This window comes from Tetrao urogallus, assembly GCF_951394365.1.
Source record: "Tetrao urogallus genome assembly, chromosome: 5".
Taxonomy (NCBI): Eukaryota; Metazoa; Chordata; class Aves; order Galliformes; family Phasianidae; genus Tetrao; species Tetrao urogallus.
Genome location: NC_136818.1, coordinates 30842199 through 30868302, shown reverse-complemented (window position 1 = coordinate 30868302; position 26104 = coordinate 30842199). Strand labels below are relative to the sequence as shown.

The following is a 26104-nucleotide window of genomic DNA, read 5'->3' as shown; positions in this document are numbered from 1 at the left end:
GCAGAGGGGAGATGGTGCTCTCCCTCCTCATTCCCCTCCCTGCAGCCCAGATCTCTTCCTCCCAAACCTCCCCCTGGTGCCTGGCTTCATGTTTCTTTCTTTCCTTACCAGCTTTGTGTTCTGAAAGTGAGATCTGTTCTGAAAGTGAGACAAATCCTGGTAGATCTCTTAAGTGTAAGTCAGGTATAGCCATGGACAACTGCACTAGTGGATGCCAAAAAAGCCAGAAATAATCCCACAACTACTCCTAGCAGTTCCAAAAACAGATGGTCCCTACAGAAGAAGAATCACGTTTTTATTTATCACATATTTGATTCCATTCAAGCACCCACATGTTACTGACATCTCTCTGAAGAAAGTAGGGCAAAAATAGCCCATCTCCCCATGCCGTAACACTTGGAGAGCTACAGAGGTCATTTTTAGGACAGCTCAATAACATAGTGAGCATCAAATGGAAACTACAATGACGTTTTCATGTTACCACTGCCTCTCCATTCTTTATGGATTACCAAAGTTTCTGCTTAGAGCTCCCAAGACTACGTTACACAAACGGCCATGCTAGGGTTAGTAAAGTATTCCCAGTGGTTTCATAATAGAACATTTAGATACACGCCAAAACGTTTCATATTTTTATACACAGACCTCCTTTCCTCCTCCATCGAGTGCCAGCAGGTACAACTTGAGCTGCTGAGTGTCTAGGTGCATTCACAGCAATATTCTTCTGTTTCCATTGGAATGAGAATCATAATCTTCAGAAAGCTTTCTGCTGCATTTTTATTTCATCATCTCTGAGCTCAGATGGGCTCTAATTTTATAAAACAAATGCAGTAGAATATTATTATAGCAGCCTGCTTCAAAAGTACTTCTTTGCTTTTTTTTGCTAAGGCTTCAATCTGCCATCTGACACAGCCCATTATCATATTGAAAGGTCAAGTTAGCAAGGAAGAAGCATATAGATTATTACCTAAATAAAAATGACCTGTTTTTAAAAGCTAATCTAATCTATCCCTTGTGAGAGACACAGTACATTACACAGTGCATTTTCTCCAGAGGAAAGCAGCCATAAAGTCTACTCAGCGCACATCTCTGCATGAGTAATGCCAGTCTGCAAGTAAATATCAATTCACAGCCAAAAAAGGTAACAGTTCAGCCATCTCCATTGCCTGCATGTAGGGATATCGCTCAGGATGATCTTAATTTCTGAGAACTTATTTTCTAACCAGATAACTATTTGCTGTGGTAATTGGGAAGAACTGATAGGTAGTCATGGATGCAAACTGTCAATGGATTCAATTACAAATTATTTAACGCCAAACTCTGCCATGTATAAAATTCTCCAGCAAGAAGAAAGGTCCCAAACACCAGAGGCCAAACACTGCTATGTAAAGGCAAAGTCACATTCTCAGTGGTTTCTTTTTTTGTTTCCCTTTTCTCAAAATAGCAAGAGTTATTTGAATTGTTTATAGAGCCTAAAAGAAATGATAGCAAGTTATGAGTGATTCTTTCCTCCCTTTCTGAATAACCATAGCCTTTTTTTTCCCCCACTGCACCCAGCCAAGGCAAAAGCTAGTTCCCATATGGTCACTAATGCAGAAAATAATTGACACAGAGGGAGACGGAGCCAATTATTGCAGCCCTCGCTCCATCCAACTTCTGGAATGCTGGAAGACAGAAAGTATTTTCTCTTGCAGAACAATAATCTAATCACACAACACTTCACTGATGCTGGAGGGCAATGGATTATTTCAGCAAAGTTTTCCAAAGCTGTGGACCAACAGAAAGTCAAGCCTTTTCTGAGTCATTCTCTTTAAACAGTAGCTTCCATTTTGGAACTTCTAACTGAAAAGTCTCACTTTTGTCAGGGGTTAAAATCCTTCTTGGCTCATCTTTCTAAAACATAAAGAAATCAAAAGAATCCTTTTATCACTCACACAAAATCCATGCATTGGCTATACTGACCAAACCACCACGTGCAGCAGTGCTTGCAGACGCAGCACCTGCATGCAAAACATTCCCAACTTACCAGAACAGGAGGTGGCAGGCAGATAAGTTGTGTCCTGCCACAGCACATTTTTGGAGCTGAGCACCATTAGGGCCAACTCCAGCCTCACAGCATGCATGCAGGCACTGCCCACAGCTCACACCCTGATACTGCAAAGCACAGAAGAGCTGATGTCTGTGCTACAGGGACACCAACACGTGTCACCAGAGAGCTGCCTCACCTGCAGGCAAACACTGCAATGAGGGAATCACTGAATAGTCTTAGCTGCAAGGTGCATTGAAGCATCTCTCAGCCCAGATGAGAAGCACACTTCTGAAGCAATTCCTCAGCTCCCTTCCACACTAAGAAGAGAACTAGGCTCCCTTCAGGTGATGCCAGCCTGGAAGATGTGCTGCACCGCCCCGAGCACTGTTGAACAACAAGTATGAAGGAAGCAGACTTTGAAGTACTCCAAAGTAAAGCTCCACTGAAATGCACAGTCTGTGCTTGCCACCAACACTTCTTTTTTCTCTGTAAATCCGTTCTTACCAATCTGTGCTATTCCTCATACAGACCTAGTGCAATGAGCATGCAAATCCCATAGACAATTTCAACTACAAAAATAGCTCCCAGAGGAAACCTCATAAAGCAACAAACAAACAAAAATAAATAAATAAATAAATAGACAAAGGCTGCATAGGTAAGAAACATGTACAGAGCTAGCAGTAGCCCTCCAAGATGCACCACTGAAGAAGAACACCAAATACCTGAAAATGCTTTCTCCCTCGAACATGTCGGAAGTCCTGAACAGTAGATGGCACCTGTGCATCAGCTACCAGGCCATGCAAGAGGCACCAGCAGGTCGCACCAGCCAAGCACACAGGTACTCACTGAGCCAAAAAGTCTTCCTAAATTGGCATGGCAGACAGTGCTAGTGCTAAATGTATCCTACATATCACCATTTTGGAAGATGGGGCATCATGCCACCTTATCTACTTGGAAGCGTAAAGAGGTACCTGTATCTTTCTCATTAGAATAATGTCAGATTTACCTTTAAAGCTGGGATGGAAGGGGAAAAGTGCCTAGAAAGTATGCATACAACATTAAAGAATATTAATAACGCTCTGCACTGAAACTAAGTCAATAAATGGTTGAGATGGTATAAAAAATGTAATGAAATACAAAGGCTAAAAAGGACAGAAGGGATGAGTGCCCAAATAAAATAAAAGGTTTGGATGGAGCTGTTCTTAGAAAACAGAACAAATAAAGATGATGGCATCTACGGCCAGAGCTGCTAGGAAAAGAAAAGGCCTCTGTATACCTACACAAAGGTCCCTGTTCCTTCAAGTCTCATAAAAAGACGACAAATTTGGCTGTGAGTATCAAATGTTTACCCTCAGGGTTGTCATGGAACTAGAATGAAAGAAAGCAAAAAGTGCAATCAAAATAGCCCATGTCTGCAGAGAGCTTAGAGCAATATCATGAAGGCACCAGTGTCTGGATTTCAATAGGGTATTAATTTCAAGCCCCGCTGCCACAGGAGATCAACATCAGCAGACAATTCTGGCTGTGATGGGAGAAGAGGAGCGTGGGGAACCTGGCCATCAAGGCAGACATGCTCTGCTTGGCAGAGCAATGCCCAGGCAGTTGCCAATATTCCTGGTGTGCTGGTGAGGGGCACCTTGCAGTTGTCCCCATTGCTTTCATGGCAGGGGCCTCTCCCTTGCCTCAGCTGTGTCAAGGACAAGTGGGACCAAGCCTGACTTCATCTGATGGCCATGTTAGTGCATAAAGGAGGGTGCAGGGATTAACCTCAGGAATTTTCTGGATGAGGAAGACTCAGCAGAAAGGATTTGTTTGCTGGTCAGAGCAGCATTTGCTGAATTCTCACCTCACATGGCACCAATAACTACAGTAGAAACCACCAGTTTCTTCTTGGATTTCTGAGTTGCACTAGTGACCATTTGGAATGAATCTACGCTTAGACGGGTCTGCTTGCTCAGGTACCTCTGTCCTGCCTCAAAAAGCAATGAAGCTCCGCATGCAGTGTGTGGTCCTCTTCTGAAACTCCTGCTTTCTCAGAACATGAACCAAGTTAAAAGCTTGCCTCTTGCCTTCACCTTGACACCAGCAGGAGTGTAACTCTAATATTTATTAGTTGATGAATTTATTAACTTCTCTGAATACATTGTAAGCAGAATATTAACTCTAGGGATTAAATCAAAGTTGTGCCCCACCCCTGAAGACACTGAAGGTTAGGCTGGACGGGGTTCTGAGCAACCTGATCTAGCTGAAGGTGTCCCTGTTCATTGCAGGGCAGTTGGACCAGATGGTCTTCAAAGGTCCCTTCCAACTCAAACATCAATCACTGATTTTATGAATAAAGAAACTGACCACAGAGAATGGATATAAGGGGAACTAACACACCCAAGATAGCAAAAAAAACCCCAACAAAACAAAAACAAGCAAACAAACAAACAAAAAAAAAAAACAAAAAAAAAGGAAAAAGTCCTTCTAAAATATAAAACTAAGAAGATATATCAGAAGATACATTAAGCTAGAATTTCTATAGTCACATGAATTTAAGGCAACTCATAATACAGCACTGAAGATAACTCAGCTTGAGCACATGAGAAACTGAATGGCGCTGCTTTCAGCAGTACATCTGCTGTTCGCTTTGACAGCTACCATGTTTTCTGTGGATCTAGGAGCACACCAGCCACATCTCAGGGGTGGCTGAGAAAACATCAGATTGGAAAGAGATGAACTCAACAAGAAGCTGTTCTGCCCATTTGGAACTGGAGGATTTCTGCATGCATTGAAAGCTCCTCTGACCCTGTAACTTCTGCCAGCAACCTCTCAGACATGTCCCACACTGAGACCATAACTCTGCCCTGCAAAATTCTTGCCATCTTCTAAAACAGATATAAAATAAAATACAGTGCTACCAATTTAGTACTCATTTTTGCAATGAACACCTTGCCCAAGGCCTAAGTCCTACTTTAAGAACACAAACCCTTTATTGGATGTAGTCTACATTTGTGCTTTTGTAGATCAGGTATCTACAAATTAAGAGGAATTTAACAACCGTCTTGATTCTGACAGATTTATAAGAAAATATATTTGCTGCTACTCTGTGGATTTTTTGAAAACATGCTTTGTATTTCTTAAGTGGCAGAAATAGATGAAATGTTACACTGTTCACACATCAGTTCTGAATGTGACCACCACATCAACCAAAAGCAGGGTTTGACGCTGTAATGAAGTCTTAGAATGTCCTTTGCATTTACTCTGTGTGTTTATGCTTGCTGAACGTCTGACCTTTGTGTGGATCTACCTGATACATGGTGAATAAGGATACATAAAAAACTTCTCTCCATCCAAGTGCCTTCTGTCACTGGCCATGTGAACACTGAAAATGAGATTCTAGCTACAAGAATTCAAAAACAGGAATTTATTTATTTATTTATTTATTTATTTATTTATTTGAGTACCTGAATGTGCTTTATGTGCTGTTTTCTTTCATTTTGCAAACTTCTCAGAGAAGATAAGCTCTTGAAGGACAATTAGCTAAAGCTAATTAACAGCAGCTTGAAAAGTAATCCAGGTTAAAATTTCTGCCAAGTAGACTCTTCCCCCAGAGGAGTTTTATCTTGTGAGATATAGAAACAATAACATGAGGGATAAAACTTTGCAATGTATCTCACACCAGTCTCGGAGTAACTTTGCTATTATTTCCTATTCTATTAATCATTTTGTAGGCATGTACACGCTTTCAAGGGCCAAGCAAATGCAAATGTGGTATTGGACTAAAAACTGCCATATTATTTTGGAAAAGCATTTCTTTTGTAATGTTTTTCAAGGCAGACAGCACTGATCCCTTCTGCTTCTCCAAAGACAAAAAGTCAATATGTGATAGTTAATAATGTCACCATCCCCTACAGTATTGAGTGACACAATTCAAGCATTGGCCTCTAACTTCTAAGATGGCAGGAACAGTTGCTGACAAAATTAATCAATTCCTCCTTTGAGGAAACAACTCCTCTACCATCAGCAACCCTCTGCTTTTTTCTTTCATTTGGACAAAATAGTTGGCATTAGAAGAAAAGGACAGGGATAAAGGATGTAAAAGCTCAAAACTGTTGATTAACAGAATGAATGTAAAAGAACAAAATGTTGATTAATAAAATGAATTTCTGGTGAACTACTGGTGATGGGTGGATGATTGGACTAGATGATCTTGTGGGTTTTTTCCAACCTTGCTGATTCTATGATTCTATGATGAATTTATCCAAAATAGGTCCAAAATTAGTCCTCCTAAAGGTAAGCTATAAAGTGTGCAGCAGATCCTGAAAACTTTCCCTAAAAGTCACAAATCCAGCATGAAAAACTCTCCATTACAATCTGCATACACAAACACTGTGAAAATAAGACTACATGATACCGTATTAAAAATGCAGCTCAGAATTGAGAATGTGAGAATACAGATGATGAAATGGGAAATGGCAAGTTCTATTTGTAAATTTTGCTTAGTGCCAACGGATTCTGGCGTGATTCATTAAAGTGTCTGTGGTAACATCATCATCATATTAATAAAATAAAAAAATCCCCAATTTCATTATCAATGCTTTCCACCTTTTTTTCAGAAGGAAATCACAATATCCCGAAGAGTAACACTAAGAATAAAATCTGAAAAAAATAAAAGTGCTTAGAATCGTAGTACTGCTCAGGTTGGAAGAGACCTTCAAGATCATCAAGTCCAACTGCAACCTAGCCATACTACCTTGGAGTACTTAAGACAATCTCTCTGTAAATCACTTAGGTTAATTTTCAAATCAGTAACATTATTTTCAAGTTTGTAGCTGGTACTATCAGATTGCATGTATAGTAATGCACATCACATTTGTCTATAACACATGATAGCTATTTATCCACTGTGACAACATGCTGTCCATCTGAATTCATGTTCTGTGCCCCAATTATCTGTCTTCTGGGACGGTAGAAGAGGCTGATAGCCTCCTCCCTTTTTTAATTAAGAGAAGGATTTTGGGGAACTTCAGCTTTTGAAAAAGAAATCTTAAAGGTCTGATTTGAGGCAGGTGAATAATGAAACCGTCAGGTGCCTTCTAGTACCCCACAACAAACAAAAACACAATTAAAAATGTATTTCAAGTATCAATCAAATATGATAATAAAAGAAAAAAAACCTTAATTTCCAAGTACTTTGCAAAATTAGTAAGTTTTGTCCAAGAAACTAAGTTTCTTGGGATGTATATTTGCTTTCTGAAGCAAACAATCAAACACTTATTTTTAGTTAAATAATTGTTTAGGTTGTCTCCTCTTCTCTCTGTAGAAGTGTGAATACCTTTGCAATACTCTATTTCGGGCCTCTTTGCTTTAATGAGAAGTCTTCAGAGCAGTCTTAAATTTCGACCACTGATTGAAAGATGCTCATTCTCAGTATTTGATTTGGAGAAAACACCCAACCCCTTCTTGAACGTGGTAAGAAGAAGAAAAAAAACAGCACAATCATTTTTTACATAGCAACGTCAGTTAAGTCTTAAACAACTCTGGCTTTTGAATCTTACTGGTTTATACTCACCATCACTTAAATTGTAATATGTTCTTCTCTATAAGCTTTATTACTGATATAGAATCAACTGTAGACATACACAAATCTTTCATTTAAAAGAATCAAGAATGACTTATGAGTGGTTTTTTTGGGGGGAATATATTAAAATCACAACACACTGCAGCTCACTCCTGAAACAGATGAGTATTTAGAGCTAGGAATTCAGACAAATATATTGCTTCATGTCAAAATAACTATAGCATTCACTCAAAAATGACAAACTTGACTTACCATTCTTTGTCTCGGAAAAGGTTTTGACACTATGAAAATGTTTCAGAAAGACTGCAGCTCTCTAAAGAAAACTCATATAAAACAGCAATTTCCCTCATTACTTGCTGTTTTCAAGATCTGTAATTTCCCAGAAATACTTACTTTCAGAAGAACAACTTTGTGATTTTTCTTTAAGGTGTGAGGCTTCTTTGGACTCACACATCATAGTGACTTTGGGACCACCCAGCTGGGCACTTGCCTGGGGACACTTGGCCCTTCCATACTCACAGAGAGCACCAGGGAGATACAATGAGGCTCATCCGGAAGGAAATTAAGAATAAACACTTCATTCACTGCTTGTTTGAGCTGTTTTACACTGCTATGTTGAGAAAATGCAGGTTTTTTGGAATTACGATATTCAGTATCAAGAAAACCATTAGAAAAAGAAAAATTAGGTGAAGATTCTATGCTGAACACAACAAGCTGGCACTTACTTTGCTTTTGCTTCTGCATCTTCATAGGCTTTATTGGAAACGTCATCTAGGCCACCAATCAGATGTTTGAAGGAGCTGTGAAAAGAAAAAAATGTGCATTTTTGCTAAGAGAACAATGTCCACCTGGAGGGAGCCATACAAGCCAATGTTGCTCTTCAGCAGCAACCAGGGGATGCCCCTTGATGACCCTGGATAATAACCATGAATGTCCAAACTTTTTTATCCAGCTTTTTTAGAGACTGAACCCAATCCCTAACAAGTTTCACAGTAAATCTGGCATTGTCAATTTGGCTGATAAGTCCCATGATGTTGAAGTGCCACTATCGTACCCTGCTCTCCAACCAGAAACCCAAGAAATCCCTGTTTTTGAAGTGAGAGATAATCTCTACTTCAATACCTAAGCCTTCTCAGTGTAAGAGAAGCAGCAACCAAAAAACAGAAGGGAAAAATAAAAAGAGGGGGAAAAAAAAAACAACAAAAAAAGCAGAGAAGAAAAAGAAAGCAAGGCAGAAAGATAAGCAAATAATCATAAGCTGGATTGCTTAACAAGATTTGGCTTTAATTAGGCAAAACATTGAGTGAGAGAGGATGAAACAACAGGAGTGCCTGATACAATCAGCACTCCTGAGCCATTCCTGGTACAAGCTAGCAGTAGTTTGAGCAGTCCCCTAACACCATCCGCTGCCCCGGGGGAGGTGCAAAAGGCATAAACATATGGGAAAAAGACTTCGAAAATCTTTTTATATCGTGAGTGACTCAAACAAATGGACCCGATGACCAGTCAATCAACTAACAAGCATCGCTCCAGAGGAAAAACAATTAAAATGGTGACTGTTGTGTCTGTGTAAGTGATATTACACAGTGTCGGAAACTAAAAAAGGAATGCAAATTTGAATGTTTTAAATAATAACTGAAATGAATTAAAATCTGTAACTGAAAATTTGAGTGAAAATTATTCTTCCCTTCTACACTCTTGCATTATTTGCCAGTGCACGTGTGTCTCGCATGTGGTGTGACTTTACTTTAAAGAATGAACTTGCAAAATGAGGAAAGAGCTAAGCTAATTTGGAAGGATGAGCTGCTCCCAACTACAATGCCTTGTGACTAATCATAGCCCTAAGGCCACAACTTCAAAATGGAGGACCCTGCAGTTCTTTTCTATATGGTCCTGACCCTCCTGAGGTATAAACAGAAGAACAGAATCGCTTTTTAATCAAAAAGTTTTTTAAAAGTAACTTAAAAGTTGAAAAAAAAACAGGAAAACAACATCTAGGGCCATATTTACACACACAGAAGAAAGAAGAAAATACTTCACATTGTCCTGTCTTATTAAAGAATCTCAGGACAAAAGAGAATTAATGCTTTTCATCAGTGATGAACACAGATGAAGGTAATAGTTTTCAGTTTGTTTGTATTTTTTTCCTCTAAAGATTTGGTTTCAGAATGCATGACATTTTAGGATAAGGATAGCCGTGAATCTCAGCTGTTAGTGAAAATATGGAGATAAAATATTTTCATCCAGCGGATGCATTTGGCTTTAATAAAATGTATCTGTAGAAAACACTACATCCTGTGACATCGCATCCCCTTTGCCTTTAAGGGTGGTGAAGCTGTTTGGATCATGCTTTGCTGAATAATCTCAAACATGCTGCAAGTTCTTAAGTGGGAGCTTAAATGTCTTGCTGCATCAGGAGATGTCTGACCTTAGGAGAAGTAGCATGGTGCGTGCACTACGAGCAGAGGATACAATTTCCAGAAGAATGAAGTAAGGCTTAATTATTATCTGCTCTTGCTTTACAAATGGCAGCTGGAAAAAGCTGCATTTTAGCCATTATTGTAATAAATAAAAGACAACAGGTCACAGCTGGGAGATCTATTCATACTGTTTGCATCTAGAGTTACATGCTGTAACAGGGCTTCCCACCGTGGCCTTTTGTGTAATTATAGTCAATATCGTTCTGAAAATATCCTGTACCCACACAAATTCCCTCATTGTGCAACCTTGCTTAATTTGCAATATTAATTATGCAGTCCAGGGAATCGTTTATGCAGCACAGGGAAAGCTAAAAGAGCTCATTAACGAAGAGGAGAGGGAAAGGATCCCTTTGCTCTTCCATTGCATTAGGATCTTCTAGCAAGACAGAAGTTAAGCAGCTTGTATGCTTTGCTATTTGGATGTGTTATTAACCAGAGGATCTTTTCAATGCAAAATCCCTTACTCAGCAGTGAAAACACGAAAAATTCAGCTCCAGGGTTTGACACAGCAAGGTCTGTTTGTCTAGAGATGAATATAGAGAGTCAATGGATGAAGCCAAGCCCTTGCAAGGCAGCAGTGAAAGTAAAGCAAGACATAGATGTTAATGCTTCACAAACTGCTTTTTAGGCAACTGAGCAACACTGTAATCCTCCTGGCGTGCTACAAGGCATGACCTAAGGCTTCAAATGCAATTTAAAATAGCAAGGCTTGGGGTTGCTTTCATGTGGTTAAGAAAATGTGGTGGGATTAGACATTCCTTTTTTTTTTTTTTTTTTTTTTGGCAATGTGAACAGATTTTTCTCTAGTGATAGACTACATAGGCAAAAAAGAAGTCACAGGAAGGAGTAACAACAGTCAGTTGTTATAATCTGTATACCCTCCAGTTTTTCTTTGATTGTCCTGAACCAGATTTTGGATTGGGAGGGATTCTGAAGCCCGCTGGAGTCACTCTCTTATTGTCTGTCATCTTGGTTGTAACATCCCCAAGACTTTCATCAGAGAACTTCTCAGTTTTTCTCTGCACAGCCTTCTCTCTTCATTTTTTTTTTTTCCATTCTCTCCTCATAACCAATTTTCTCCATGGATAAATCTCACCCCAACTGGGAAAAATAGTAAAGCATCAGAAATGAATATCTCCAACGAAAGCATTCAGCTTAGCTTGTGTAAGGTCAGTCATGCTAGGATAATACCTTTTTTTTTTTTCTTCTCTGATTTCCTTTGCCGAGAGATTTGACACAGCAACCTTTCTCAGCACCTTAGAGTGATCCCCTCACAAACCAAAGGAAGGCTTACAAATAAAGACAATACTGTAAAATCCAAACTGAAAATACCCAAAATATTTAAAAGGTTGCCTTAAAAATATCTGCCCCTAAATGAGCACGTACAACTGAAGAAGATAGTAAGCAGAAAAAGATCATTTAGCACTCAATATCTGCAAATACCAGACAGTTCTGCAGCACTGCCAGCCTCTGTCAGGAGCAGCTGTGCCCTGAGTTTCAGCTCGTCATTTGCATTGGGTAATTTTGTACTCCCAGCACCCACAACATTTACACCTTGGAAACCTCGGTGCTCCAGGAAAATATTGTTATCAACCTAAATAAATTATACAGAGGAAAAAAAAATCACATATGAATAAAAGATTAATCTGAATCATCAGCTTCAGTGCAAATATTCTTACAGTTAAGAAGAACGCTATTCTAAGTTCAGTATGTAGATGTAAAAAAAAAAGTTTAAAAAGCTGCACAAACTGCTCTCCTAGGGTGTCAATAATGATCAAAACTTTACAAACGTGTTTTGCAAGTTTTCTTCCTGCTTTAACTCCATGCAAAGCAGTCACAAGTGAAGTGTGTCTGTACGTGTTTATTCAAATTGAGTTACAAAAACAGATGCTCAAGGCTGTTCCACGACACGGTTTTTATCAGATGCCTTTTGCAAAGCTTTAAAGCGTCTCTCACATTCTATCATATTCAAATTGCCAACTTTTCCCCAACCGGTCCATTCTACTTCTACAACAAACTTAATAACACCTTCACAGAGCCCAAAAAATCACTAAAGACAAGTCACTTCAAGGCCAAGTTTGAAATACTTTGAAGTCAACCATGCTGTCCACTTCCCACCATTACTTTCTTCCTACAAGATAAATGACTGCAGTACCACAGTAGTTAACATGTAACCACCAGCTTCTGCTTTGTTTCACATAGGGCCTTAGCAGGTCAGGAATACAAAAAAAACCTATGGATTCTTAAAGAAAAGAAAAAAAAAGAGTAAATGAGATCTGACAAAGAAAACTGTTATAAAATATTAATATGTTTACTGAGATCATATCTTCCATCAGCAGGAAATACTACTTGTGCAAAAAGCTTTCTACTTCCTCATGCACATAATGGTTCCACAAATCACAAATAGTCAGAAACTGCGCTGAGTAGTCTGACAATTGCCATGAACAACACGTGGATTTTGCTGACGTTTTCAAGCTGATTTCCCAATTCCCACAGCTTCAGTGATGGCAAGAAGAGCACCTTTGCTGCTCCAGACAGATAGCCTGTCCAAATTCCTTACAAAGCTGTTAGCCTCTTACAGTCAGCTTTGCCACCACTGGCATCTGTTTGCCCTGTTGGGTTAATGGAACCTCTTCCTCCAGGACAGTGTGCACAGACATGCTGAAACCTGGAATATATTCTGAAATTCTGTGGAAATCTTTCTTAACTTTTACAAAGCTTGTTTTTTAAAATACACATGAACTGGTACAAATATGCTATTATTTTTTTTTTTTATATGGCAAGAAGTAAACTCTTAACTCTTAACTCTTCAGTACCTAAAGGGAGCCTACAACAGGAGGGAAACCAAGTCTTTGAAAAGGTAGATAACTGCAGGACAAGGGGAAATGGTTTGAAGTTGAGGAAAGGAAGATTTAGGTTGGATGTGAAGGGGAAGTTCTTTAGAATGAGAGTGGTGAGGTGCTGGAACAGCTGCCCAGAGAGGCTGTGGATGCCCCTTCCATCCCTGGAGGTGTTCAAGGCCAGATTGGATGGGGGCCCTGGGCAGCCTGGTCTGGTATTAAATGGGGAGGTTGGTGGCCCTGCATGTGGCAGGGGGGTTGGAGATTCATGATCCTTGAGGTCTTTTCCAACCCTGGCCATTCTGTGATTCTGTGATTAACACCATAGTGGAATCCGCCAATGGTGGAGGTTTGTAACTTCATGATCTTTAACCCAAACCTTTATATTATTCTATGCCAATGGACTGCCAGGTTTCTTGGGTGAACAAAATCAATGGTGTTCCCAGTGCAGCCACTACAGGGCAGGTCCTGCCTACAGCGCTGCCATACTGTCTAGAGATTCCGCACCTGAAGCTCCTTTTGTTTTCTGTGCACTTTCTAAATACTGGCAGAATATTAATCTCAAACCAACTAGCGAATCTTCTACAGACATTCCCCCCAAACAAACACGTAGATTATACATTAATTCCCTATAAATCATTTCCTAAATATGTCACCTTTCTATGATGAAAGTTTCTGAGAAAGAAAGTTACTAAGAACATGGAAAGAATAAAAGGTGCTCTTGTTACCTGATCTCAGAGTCCCTTTTCTCTCCCACAGTCTCTCTAACTACTATTTAGACTTTCTCTTTAAGCCTGATCAACAACATTCCACTATTACTAGCAATTATTTTTCCTTTTCTCTGGAAATTTATAGTCATTTAATACTGATGTAAGTCCAGACATCTCCATAGCCAAAATTTTTTTTCACATCTATCCTAATTATACCTTAACGTACCCGTTTCCAAACACATCCAGGTGTCTGTTCACCACTGTCCTGTTATTCTGTCCATAGCGATTTTGACCCACACCAGGTATCTATGCTGGACACCTCTTTAATAGGTTGCAGCCTTTTGGAACCCTAGGAAACAAACTCCGTGGTTCATTGCTCCTCTACCACATTTCTGTTATCTCTGTGCAAATGCAGCACCTTTACTCCTGAAACACAGCATGCCTTTCTGTTTTCAGGACAAGATGAAGATTCTCTCTGCTTACGAGGATTCCAGTTGCCTTCTCTGGCTCCATATACAATTCCTGGTTTTGCAGAATTCCCATAATGGTTGCAAAATCTTCCTTCTTTTACAGCCACAGACTGGATTTCTTCACTGCTTCCAGCTCTTAGCTGGAAAAAAAAACCTAGCCAGGTTTCCTCCTTTCTTTCCCAGCTGCCTGCAACTTTTGAAGAATCGTGGTCTGTACAGAGACTTCTGATGTCTGACTGGTACCTGTAACTCTTCAGTCCCTCACACATCTTCTCCACAGTTCCAAAACCAACCCAAACTCCATAATCACATTCCTATTTTTCCTCTTTCAGAAACCATACCATGAGATACATTGTTCATATACAGCTTTCAGCTCAACAATTACATTCTCTCACCTTCAATAATTTCTATTCCCTGAGTATACTCCATATATATTTCCCCTTTTTGCTATTAACTGTCATGCTGTTACGCTCTCTTCCTTATTACTTTATAAGCACATAGAATCACAGAATAACATGAGATGGAAGAGTCCATAAGGATCATTGAGTGCAACCTGATGACCACATAGGACCATACAAACCCAAATCCTATGTCTGAGAGCAGTGTCCCAATGTTCCTTGAGCATCATTTTAGCTTGATATATAGAGCATATAGAACATGGAGTGCTGCTTCAGTAGTTACATTTGATTAAGCAAAGAGCTTGTCTTGTAATAGAAAATACTAAAAGACTGTAGTGACAAGCACCTCTCCTCGTTCTGTGCAGAAGAACTTCTAACCATAATCAGTAAAGCTGACTCCCAGATTCCGCTGCTACTTTGCATATAACTCAGTGCAAACCTTTATGCTGACCACCACAACAAACCAAATGCCTTAATATTCAGTATATCTGGATATACAAAAATGCTATTTCCCTCATTAGCAGAACAGTGCCTGCACAATTTTCCAAATTTACATAAGTCTTACTACATTTTCTCCATATTAAACTTAGCTTCTATGGTTATCTGCAAACCATGATACAATAGTGGAAGGGAAGAGCTATGACAAGAAAGTCAGAACTAGTCAAGACAGAGAACAGAGTTCCTTGAACTATAAATAGTGATATAAATAGTATTACATTTCTTGATCTATAAATAGTATTCTTATAAATAGTGTTACTCTGCTACTAATTGCTGAGCATTACTAGAATTCCTGGTGTAGATGAACTACAGCTTCATCAGTTAAATTTAACTTGTACTTCCTTACTATTTCAAGGTCATTGTATACAAAATAAAGGGGATATCACATGAGATCTGTAAAATACTCAGGAAGGATTAAATCTGGAATTACTTATTTTTTTAATTCATTTCTAAAATGCTTATGGTGGAAAAGAAAAATGACCCCCATAGAGGAATTCAGAAAAAATGTAGAAATAACTCTTTGCTTTATATTTCTCTGAATTAATGTTTGCTACAATATCTAATTCTGCTGATTCATCTTATTGCCCACAGAATAACAAGGGATAATATGTATTTTATCTGTCAGGCTACCTTGCCTGTATATGTGGAAGAATGCCACTCAGCTGACAGTCCTGAAGTTCACCATCTGTTGTCAACAGCTAAACCATAATTTAATTGCTTGGCTTTTTTAAAAAATTGACAATAAGTGAACTAGCAGATCAGGAGATCTAAGATTTTTCAAGTACTCATCCTTATTCTGTTATTTCAGAACATTACAACAAAGGTTTGGGATAAACAATAAGCAATAATTGAATATAAAACTAAATATTAGAAAGGATTGGGTGCATTTAGCTCATGCCTACCAGAGAACATGAGATGTATCTCCTATTAATCTTATCACACTACAAGAATGCCTCAGAAGTCACTTGTAACTCAGCAGCTGCCCTTTGACTTCATCTTACGTCAATTCCTTCTGTCTTCAAGACTTCAAGCATAGACCCAGCATTTGTATTTGTCTCAATACTCTTACACCTCTCAGAGACTCTCTAGAGCCAGCAGTAGAGTTCCTGCATATTTAATAAATCCAGTGGATTTCTCTTCCTTTTGAACACTTGTAAGCTTCTCATTTTCCTATAGGGAAGAGCTCCATGAGCCACCCCGTGTGAAAAGCCATCTCCTTTTGGCTCTCACTTCCTTCCTGCACTTACCTCTGGGTTCTCACGCTTGGGGAGGCAGTGAGAAATTCATTTCATCATCGCTTTCCCAGAACAGAGTTTCAACTTACTTGCTTATTTTTCCAACAGAAGCCATTTTCTCCATCAATCATTTTTTCTACCCGTCTCCAAACAACTTTTTGGTCTAACTTTTCATTTTGGAGGAAACAAGAACAACACAGTGTGTGAAGCACAGACAAGCCATAGATTTACTTACAAAAAAAAAAAAAAATTCTATTAATGCCTAACAATAGATTTGTTGGTTTTGTTTTTTTTTTTAAATCACTGCTGAACTCTGAGCTGGTATTTTTTTGTGGCATTGCCATTACAAAACCAGTCTTCCCTATGCAGCAATAAAAATCACAACTAACACTTTCCACTGTGAAGGTGGAAGATTTCTCTGTGCGATGGTGTATTCCAGTGCCTCATCACTGCCCTCATCATTGGAAAACCACCCCAAGAGTCACAGTGGATTTTCAAGGTAATGCTATTTTTTCACCAGTCTCAGCAGTCAACTTTGCAGCACTGTTTTCCTGAAGTGCAGGCAATTCTTGCCTAGATGAAAAAACGCCCAATTCCTCAATGTTTTCCATCTATAATAGGTAAAATGTTATTTTGCTCTTCTGATCTATCCTCTTGGAGTTGCAGAGCTTTAAGCAGGGCTAGATCCTATAGACAAGGGCTCTCCAACCCTACATGGTAAAGAATAACAACATGTTTTTCTAGCATTTGTCAGAAGATTTCTTTGGTTCATGATATTTTGCTGATGCTACCTCAATCTGCATACCGCCATAACGCTTGGATCTGTTTCCACTCTCTCCCTATTTATTTCCATTTTGTCATTCTGTACTTCTTAATTTTCTGTATTTGTCATCACTGAACTTCGACTTACTCATCTAGAGGAATGTTCTCGCTACTTTATCAAGGACTTGTAATGTACTGTGAATATATTTTTCAAAATTAAATGACTTTACAGAAAATGATCAAAGGCTGCAGTTAAAACCTATAAGAAGTGTGAACTGGAGATGTACCCCACCTCAAGACAAGAAGTTTATGTACTTACTCTCTGTCTATGACCAGACAAGTTACTGCTTCAGCCGCAATGACATTTGCAGTTCTGACATCCTCCCTGAAAGAAAAATATATTTCTTAAGCAAACTTTATACTTCTGGACATACTTCATTCTAAACACTTCAAGAATAAAACTGAGGTTTTCACAACGTTTTCCTTGGAAAGATGTTCTTCACCTATACAGGAGTCAAGCATGTGAGAGCAAAAAAACATGCACGAGCAGAAAACCAGAAGTAGGGTCCCCTTGTAAATAGGGCATCTAGCAACGTATTGGCCCACACCCTTTTGTTTGGCAAGGTCTTCTATCTTTCTGTAAATGGAAACAGCTATAGAAATATTAGCTATTTGCATAGATGTGTTGATGAACTTCTACCTATGTCCTCCTCCCCCAAACCCTTCATTTTTTCTCCCCAGGCCATGGTTCAGAGGGCAATATCTCACAGTTGAAAGGTTAAGGAGGCAGTTAGGAAGGACACCAGAGGCACAATGTATCTTTATTATTAGATATTCAGTGTTTTCCCTTTTCCTGCCACACAATTTGGCCTTGGCCAGCCCAAGCTACAAATCAAGAAGTTAATTTTAATCAGACCTATTTATCATGTGTTGAATGCCACTGCATTTTCTGTGCTGGCAAACCAGAATGCAAGAGTCAGAGTCACTGCTTTAACTCAAATCCACTCAAAATCTTTTCACCTATTAAATATAAAGGGATTACAGGCAAAATAGGTCCACCTCTTCTAAACACATCTAATTCATTTAGACTGGAAAACCACTGCTTATTTCCACTGAAGTAGAAAATGAGATTTAGAAATGCCATTGGAAAGAGCAGTTCTCTTCTTCAAAGACTGAAAGTATTAAAGCAGCAGTGTGGTGAAAAGGAGAGTGGTGCATGTACACCCATACAGGAACAGGTACTCTCCCTTTAATTGTTAATTACATTTACTTTCATTGCTTTCAAGCTATCTTCAATTTAAGTATCTTTAAGCTACCTTTAAAGCAGAGCAAGCAGAAATAAAATTGAAATAAATGTTAATGCTCAATCCAAAGCATTCTTTGAGATCACTTTCAATAAAAGTAAATGTGTTAGTGCTAATTTATCCATGCCAATAAACAAAATCATCACTTAAAACAAATTAAAGAAAGTAGACCAACAGCATTATAAAAATACTTATATTAACTTCTAAAACTTTGGTAAATATATAGAGGATAAGAAATTATAATATTTAATATTCTACTAAGTTGCTGTAGCCAACTTCTGCTCAGATATTAATGCATTATTAAATGAGGATGCAATGCTTTTGGTTGTGCATTAATTCCCACTAAAACTTCACATAGATGTTCTGCTATCCTGGATGCCTTTCTATCACAAAGCATTTAGTGTTACGTATTCTCAGATTGCAGAGAAGTAAAACACAGGTGTTCACAGCTTCAGTTCAAGCGTTTAAAGCAAACTTCAACATTAAAGATTAAAATACACAAATAACTGTTATGGTTTCCACTGCACTGTACCTGATCTGTGTCTATAATCAGCATGAAATTAGTGTGGAATGAAGGCTCTTCTCCAAAGGACATTTTACTTCACAAACAGAGATGTAAAGGCTTTTATAATGCAGAAAGTCATGCATTTCTATGCATGCAGTTCTAAGGCTTCCTTATGTTCTGCACAAGCAGAAATAACTGATAAGTTAGGGGAAAAAATGTTTTCTTTTTTTTTTATGAATTATATAGTGCTTCATACACAAAATGTTAAGTCAAGAAATAAGCACCTCTGAATACCCTGAAGCACTGCAAGCTTAAGGGTGAGCTGCCACAAAAGCCATTCTGTACATGGTTTGCACACCCAACAGCCCTAAAACCCCGCATTCCAGCACTTTTCAAGGGGAATAATGAAATTGCAAATGTGGGGAGAAAGCATTAATCCAAAAGGGATGCTCTGAGGTCCTCCCTCTGTGCTACAAAACCTCCCTATGCCTCCAACAGGGACGTTCTTCCTGCAGAAAATGGCATTTTGCTCCTTCTGTGGGAGCAGGGAGGAAGGCAGAGGTGCCATTGGCAGCAAGGTCAGCTCAACGAAAGGACTGACAGCCAACACTCAGTTTTGGTGGTCTGTCACCACTGGTAGCATGGCTGTGTTCCACCACCACAGTGCCAATGCCTTCCTATCACCTGCTCTAGGGAAAATCGTTGTCACAAGGTGGAGATGGGTCACAAAAGTACCAGGTCTCAGGATTTCCTGCGTTGCTGAGCAGCCTTGTTCCCCCACTCTAAATCGATTTTAAGTGGTTATATAAACTTGGCAAACTCTTGCTATTATGGGGGTTTTCCCACCATGCAGAATTACAAATCTAACCATGTTTCCAGAAACAGGAGGATAAACCAGAAGAAAAAGGCCAATGCATTTTCAGCTCTACATATAAATCTTTTACACACACCAGCTGCGAAATACAAGAATGAGTTTTAAACACTGCCTGATCTTGCTGTACCTTTAAAGATTGCAAATACATCCAGAGACATGCAACTCACCTACACATTAACCTCAACTACCTTGCAGCAAAACAAATGGTCAGTACACATTTTAAAGGTCATGTTACAAAAGCTGTGGCACAGGGCATTAAGTGCAATAAATAGTTATGTGAATTACACGGCATTATACGCAACAAGCAAGCATTGGAAAGCTCTGCTTGTGAGCACTGACTCAGATACTTTCTCGGCTTCATCACACGAGTACTCATCACTGCTCCCAGAGAAATAGCGCTCTTTGTCAGAGCAGTCGCTCTCACTGTCCGAATAACCCATGGCTGATGCTTGCCTTCACCATCTCCTCCCAGGAAATGCCTGCTGGCTTCCAGCTAGTTCTCCTGTTTTGTCCTCCGGGCTCGCTCCGGTATTTCACAGCCCCTCCAGCCTCAAACCTCTTTACTTGGCGAAAGGTCACTGCTGCTTGGGGGGAAATGCAAGCAGTGGAATTTGGAGCGGGCACAGTAGGATACCAGTCACCACGCTGCTTCAACTGCCACATGTTAACCCCATGGGAGAATCAGGGTAATGGAGCACCTCTTGTAACACAGCATGTCTCGTGGCTGTTCGCAGTGGCACTATCTAGTTACATAACAATTTGGTATCTTCATTCCCGAAGATCACTGGCATTCTCCCTCCAGCCTTATGAAATTGTAACAGTGAATTATTTAGCAGAAAACATACATAAATATTTCCTAGTTACAATTTGTTGCTGCAAAGATCTCAGGAAATTTCAACCATTTTCACCCTGATAAGCTTTCAGCAGGTTAATTTAAGAGCTGTGGTTTTGTTGACAGTTCCCAGGAAAGGCTTCTGATACAAACCTAGTGATACACCGTATTTATATACCTGTGTAGGAAAACAGGAGAACACAGGCAGCCTGGATCTGAGAGAAGGTCCCATGGCAGCCCCTGTTGTAATTCTATCTACTTTGACTGTAAAAATGTAACTTAGATTTTAAGATCTTGGAGATGATTGCCATCTTTTGGCTTTCTGAATCCAAGCCCTGTTCCAGCCATCACATCCTGCCACACACTGCCCCTTGATAACATCAACACAATCCTTCATATGGACAGAAACCACAGTTTAGATGATTCCATTCAGCAAATGTTATCATATTGGCTTGAAACTTATTCTTCCAACCAATGGAATCACTATTAATATTTCCAGAACATGGACCGAAAGGTGCGAGCTGAGTCCTTTTTTGAGGCTTTTTTAGGAGGTGTGAGCATACAGACTCAGGAAATGTCAAATTTGGAGCTGAGCCTCTTTTGCTTTCCCCTGGGTACCATTTTGCCTGGCAAAATTGATGGCAAGTAAAAATACAGAAGAGATGTGTTGATGTCTGTAGGTAGGCAAAACCCTCTCCTTAAAGGACAGAGCTAGGACTTGCTTCTCAGAAGATCACCAAATTTGGGTAGTTCTTAGAATACCCAGTGAAGGTAGTTTTTACCCCCAATGTGAAAGTGAGGATGCAATCAGAAAATACCCAACAAAGTAGTAAGAGGAGATAGAGATGCTGGTTTATGAGCTGCTTACTCTGAAATTCAAGTTGTTAACCAATTTTTCCCATAACACTTTTTTCCTCTCACTCCAATCATGTCTTGTCCTAAAAACCTTAAATCAAGCTTATTAAAAATGCTGTAACGAGATCAAGTGTGCAGCACTGGGAAGTGGGAAAATGCACCAAGGAATTCGAATATCAGCAAACTGGGGATCTGCAAGCAGCTTCCCTGAAGCAAAATTAGACCAGGAAAGGTCTCATTTTTTCTTCCAATCTTTTCTTCAAAAATCCTCTTTAAGATCAATTTCTAGCTAATTTAAACAATCTGAAGTCTCATTTCCAGAAGTCTCATAGGACATGAGCTTTCTACCAGAGCCCTTTCTGATTTGGCAGTGGTTTTGGCAAGGCCACCACCAAGGGCAATGTGCTGAGCCACCTCCCCTTAGTGTTTGGTCCTTTAGTCATTGTGTCAAAGAAAAATGGGTTGTCACTGGCATTTTTAGAGGAAGAAAAAAGAAACAACAACAACAAAATGTTATATTATTACAGCCAAGAGCCCCTTGGCAGGCTATAAACCCAGTGGCCTCTATAGAAAAGTTGAGCCCTGGCAAAAATTTCCCACCACAGCCCTGAACAAGCCATTTCACTACTCTGTATCTGAAAGCCACATAAAAATGAGAAAAATTAATTTGATTTATTAACATTTCTACAGGCAGAAGAAATTACAGAAAACACATCTGCTGTTACAGGCACTGTAATCTGACATAGCTAAGCTGCTGAATTAATGAGTGTTACATTATCAAGACACCTTTGCCCATATCAAGAGCAATAATACAGATAAATATAGCTAAAAATAGTACTAATTATAGTAGAGGCATTGTGACAGGCAATGTTCGTGCAAAACACCTTCCTTTACAGCCTGATTACCTTGCAATGGAAAGCTCATAGGTATCTTTTTGTTATCATCACCCACCTTAAACTGCAATTACATCCTGCATCCTCTGCAATACAATTTGCACAACATGGCTCAACAGTTACAATTAATTCAAGCTAGTTCCTGGGAAGCTCAGTAATACCCCACAGTCCCCAACCCCAGCCCGTAAGTGAGCTGTGTGATGCCAGGGGTCTGAAAGCTGATGGGGATCTCCTCTTGCTGAGCTTCTCCAGCCCCAAGGAATCTACTTCAGCCACTTAGAAAACAAACCACGGAAATGCAGAGAGCTAGAAGTGTTACCAATATGGGGAACTTCAGCAGCATTTTGAACTAGTTTGAACTAGGCCTCTGCCTGCCACCTTCATATATATATACACTATTTAAAGCTGCTGGCAATTCAGCAAACCAAGAGGGGATTTTGTCAGTTGAAAACTATTCTGAGAAGAGAAAGGTATGTGTGCCTTGTGATCTGAAAGCAGAGGAAAAGGTTCTTGCTGCCACTTGATTACTAAGAAGTTGGCATAAAGCTGGCAGTACCTGCTACTTTGGCAGTCAGCATGGGATCTTGCTGAGAGACATAATCAGGTTCTGTTGCCAGCTCCTCTCTGCAAGGTAATCTTCACTGCAGCAATACAAGAGTTATGAGCAACATGGGTCATGGCATTAACAATGAGTTATCACTTTCACTACATTCTCACCACATTTAATCCAAAATTGATAACTGCTAACTACTCAGGAAATAATCTGTGACTTCCACCACGACTAATTTAACCAACATTCACTTTCCCAGCACAGTAAGTTACTATTTTGTCATTAAGTGCTGGAAACAACCACATTAAAATCAAATCAACATGTGATCTGAGAGTTAAAGTAATGAGTTGTATCTATTACACATTAACTAGATCAACTCTGTGCTTACGTAATGCCATTTTAAAATATGGAAGGGCTTCTCACGATCACAATCAAATCTCAGGAGCAGTCAAGGCATATGATAATGTTTGTAAGCACATTCTCTAAGTGGGTAAGCCACTGAACAAGGAGCCTATAAATGAGGAGCATTGGATTATATAGCCAGCGATCAGCCCCAACAGTAACAACGCAGGCATCTGGCTTCTCGTCAGGAATTAATGACGCTGCATCAATTTGGCCTAATGTACTTACCAGGCTGGCATGCTGCTAAGGCCACACACATGGGATTGCTGCAGGGGCAGGGATCCTGTTAACCTGAACCGGGCCACTTGGACAGAGGGCCAGCAACCTGCCTTCTATGTGCTAATCACTTCTTACAGGTCCCTAAACAGCTGCGTTTTTTTCTTTTTTTTCCACTTCTTTGACCTGTTCTTTTCCTTTTCTTCCTCAGCTTTGTGCATTCAGAGTACTGGGACAAATACTCCTAGTGATGCTGAAGCAATAAGCAATGGATTTGTTTATTGAAGCCATGTCTCAGAGCAAGGATATCTGGCCTATCTGCAGCAAAAAAAGAGGCTCTTTCAATTGAGAACATTTTTTGTAAGGATTTACAGTGAATTCACTTTATTACCTTTTTTTCTTGAAAAGAATTACAATTTAAACGATGCTTTTGTTAAATTCCTAAGCTCTGGGAAGAAGGGAGTCTTCTCCTTTATGGGTATCAGCAGTGGGATGAAGATGAGAAGCCACAGGAGATTATTTTTTTTGCTAGTGTTTGCCCTTAGATGATGCTACCAGCCCTTGGTTTTGGTACCATGTTCCCATTCCCCCATATTTCAGGTTACTTCAACTCCTCCTAAGGCAGGGCAGAAGCATTGTGGTCTTCCCATGGCCACTGATCTGCCTCTACCACTGGACCTTACTACCTCCAACCTGCTGACTATGCATATATTACCTTCATCTCCGTGCTACTGTAGGTCCATCCATCCTTTCTTCACTTCCGCAGGCCAAATTCACTGTATCCCACTGTTTCCCCACAGATCCTTTGACTTTCTCCCACTGTACCCAACAGTTCTCACTGCTGTCAAATTCATGCATAGATACCGCATGAAGCATCACACCAATAATGAGAACAGAAGCACCGTGGGCAGGAAGCGCCCAAAGCCTCCACCTTGAAATGGAACAACCAGTTAATACCCTGCATACTAACAGTTAACAACACAGAGGTCCACGTTGGCACCTGCTGATGCAACTGCATTGGATACAGCAAGCAGGAAGGGAGCTAGCAGACACTCGCTGCTGCTTTCCCTTCAGAGGCCTTTTCACATCTCATTAAGCAATGTTTCACAGACAGTTTCCAGACTGGCTATCAGGGCTCCTGTGAGAAATCAGCATCCTCCAAAAACTTCTCCAAGCTTCCCACTGATGTGATTAGCTCTTCGAAGACTACAAGGCAGCTTCCATGCAGCCTGGGCTTTCCTCACTGCTCAGTGCTGTTGCACGGAGAGGCTTGACCCAAATTTTGGCAGGTGCAGAAGATTTGCAAAAGCTCCATTAGTCTGTGCCTTGCTCAACACTCAGCTCCTTCATTGGCCACGTTTAAGCCCATAAAGCCAAACTGAACATCTTTCTGCTACGTCCTGGTCTGCAGCACTGATGTGCTGGTAGGACCATATTTCACTCTGAGTGCTGAATTTATCATTCTGTGTTATTTTACAGTGGTGAAGCCATAGAAGGAAAAATTATGGGTGAAGTTTATCATCAGTAAAGACGTGAAATGAAGCTGTTCGTTTCCTCACCTTATTTTCTCCCTTCTGTCCACAGAGTGATAGAGCAGATTTTATAGTTTGCTCAAGAGTGCAGCTCTGTGACCACCTGAAATTGGTCTGAGATAAATCAAACAGGTTCTACAGGTTCAGTCTTCTGCTACATCAGTGCAACTTGCCCCAAAGCCAGCACTCACTGGTGCTGAGCTCGGGGATGAGGTGGGAGCACATGGTCAGAAGGGAAGGGCCAGCCCCTTTGGCTCTAACAGTCACACACTCACATAAGGTGATGGCATAACCACATCCTGAATTGTTTGTGTTTGTCTGTCTATGGCCAAGCCTTTATTCCTGTCTGGGCTGCCAAAGTTGTGAAGCTGTGACTAGAAATCCTAACTTCTTTTGGATGCTCCCTCATAATTTCCCCGCTTCAGGAATGACCACTGACAAACTGCAAGCTATGGGAAGACAGCACTTCTAAGACCAAATACTGCAGTGCAACTGCTTAAAATGTGCAGCAACCAAAGCAAAAAGAAAACGATATGTTTTGCTCGTGAAAGATGTAATCACAAACCTATTTTCTTTTTACCTTTTTAGAAAGCATTAACTGACTTTAATGGACAAACTTAGAGGTAACAAAAAGAGATGGTACACTTTGTAAAGCACTGCTAACAAAAGCCTGAACATGCTGCATCACCACTAACAGACTTACTAAAAAAAGAAAAAACACACACAAAAAAACCAAGCAAACAGAAAACAAAAACTCAAACCTCCTTACTTAATGCCTGAAGAGCACCATATTTCAATTCTAGAAAATAAAAGTAAAAAAACTCTGAAAAAAAATTGATTTGTTGCAGCCTGAAAAGAAACCCAAAACTTTGAACAAGCCCAACAAGATTTCATGCTCTGCCTCCACTCAACATGCAGGAGCAATGGGAAATCTGTTTTTACAGTTTTCTTTCAGTAACAACAACAAAAAATAAACCACAACTTAAAACAAACATAGCCCCTAAGCTGCTGATACTCTAGGCAGTCCCATCTGATTTATAACCACAACTGCTACACAAATTAAAAACCACTGCAGAATTTAGCTTGTGGAGTATTTCATTCCTCTTCTACTAGTGAAGCAGCTGTGCAGCACCCACCTTCATTTGCATGACACTTT

General features: G+C 39.8%; 1 protein-coding gene across 2 annotated transcripts in view; it reads right to left on the bottom strand.

The window, feature by feature from the left end:
* The window catches only part of PRKG1 (protein kinase cGMP-dependent 1), a gene marked incomplete at both ends in the record, with an annotated part of 385856 nt that overhangs the window by 51631 nt on the left and 308121 nt on the right, over window positions 1-26104 (bottom strand). For both annotated transcript variants that reach the window (XM_079535711.1, XM_079535712.1), the window contains 2 exons: window positions 8318-8392; window positions 17305-17370. In XM_079535711.1, coding sequence (XP_079391837.1) covers window positions 8318-8392; window positions 17305-17370 — 141 coding nt within the window. The remainder of the gene's footprint in view (window positions 1-8317; window positions 8393-17304; window positions 17371-26104) is intronic.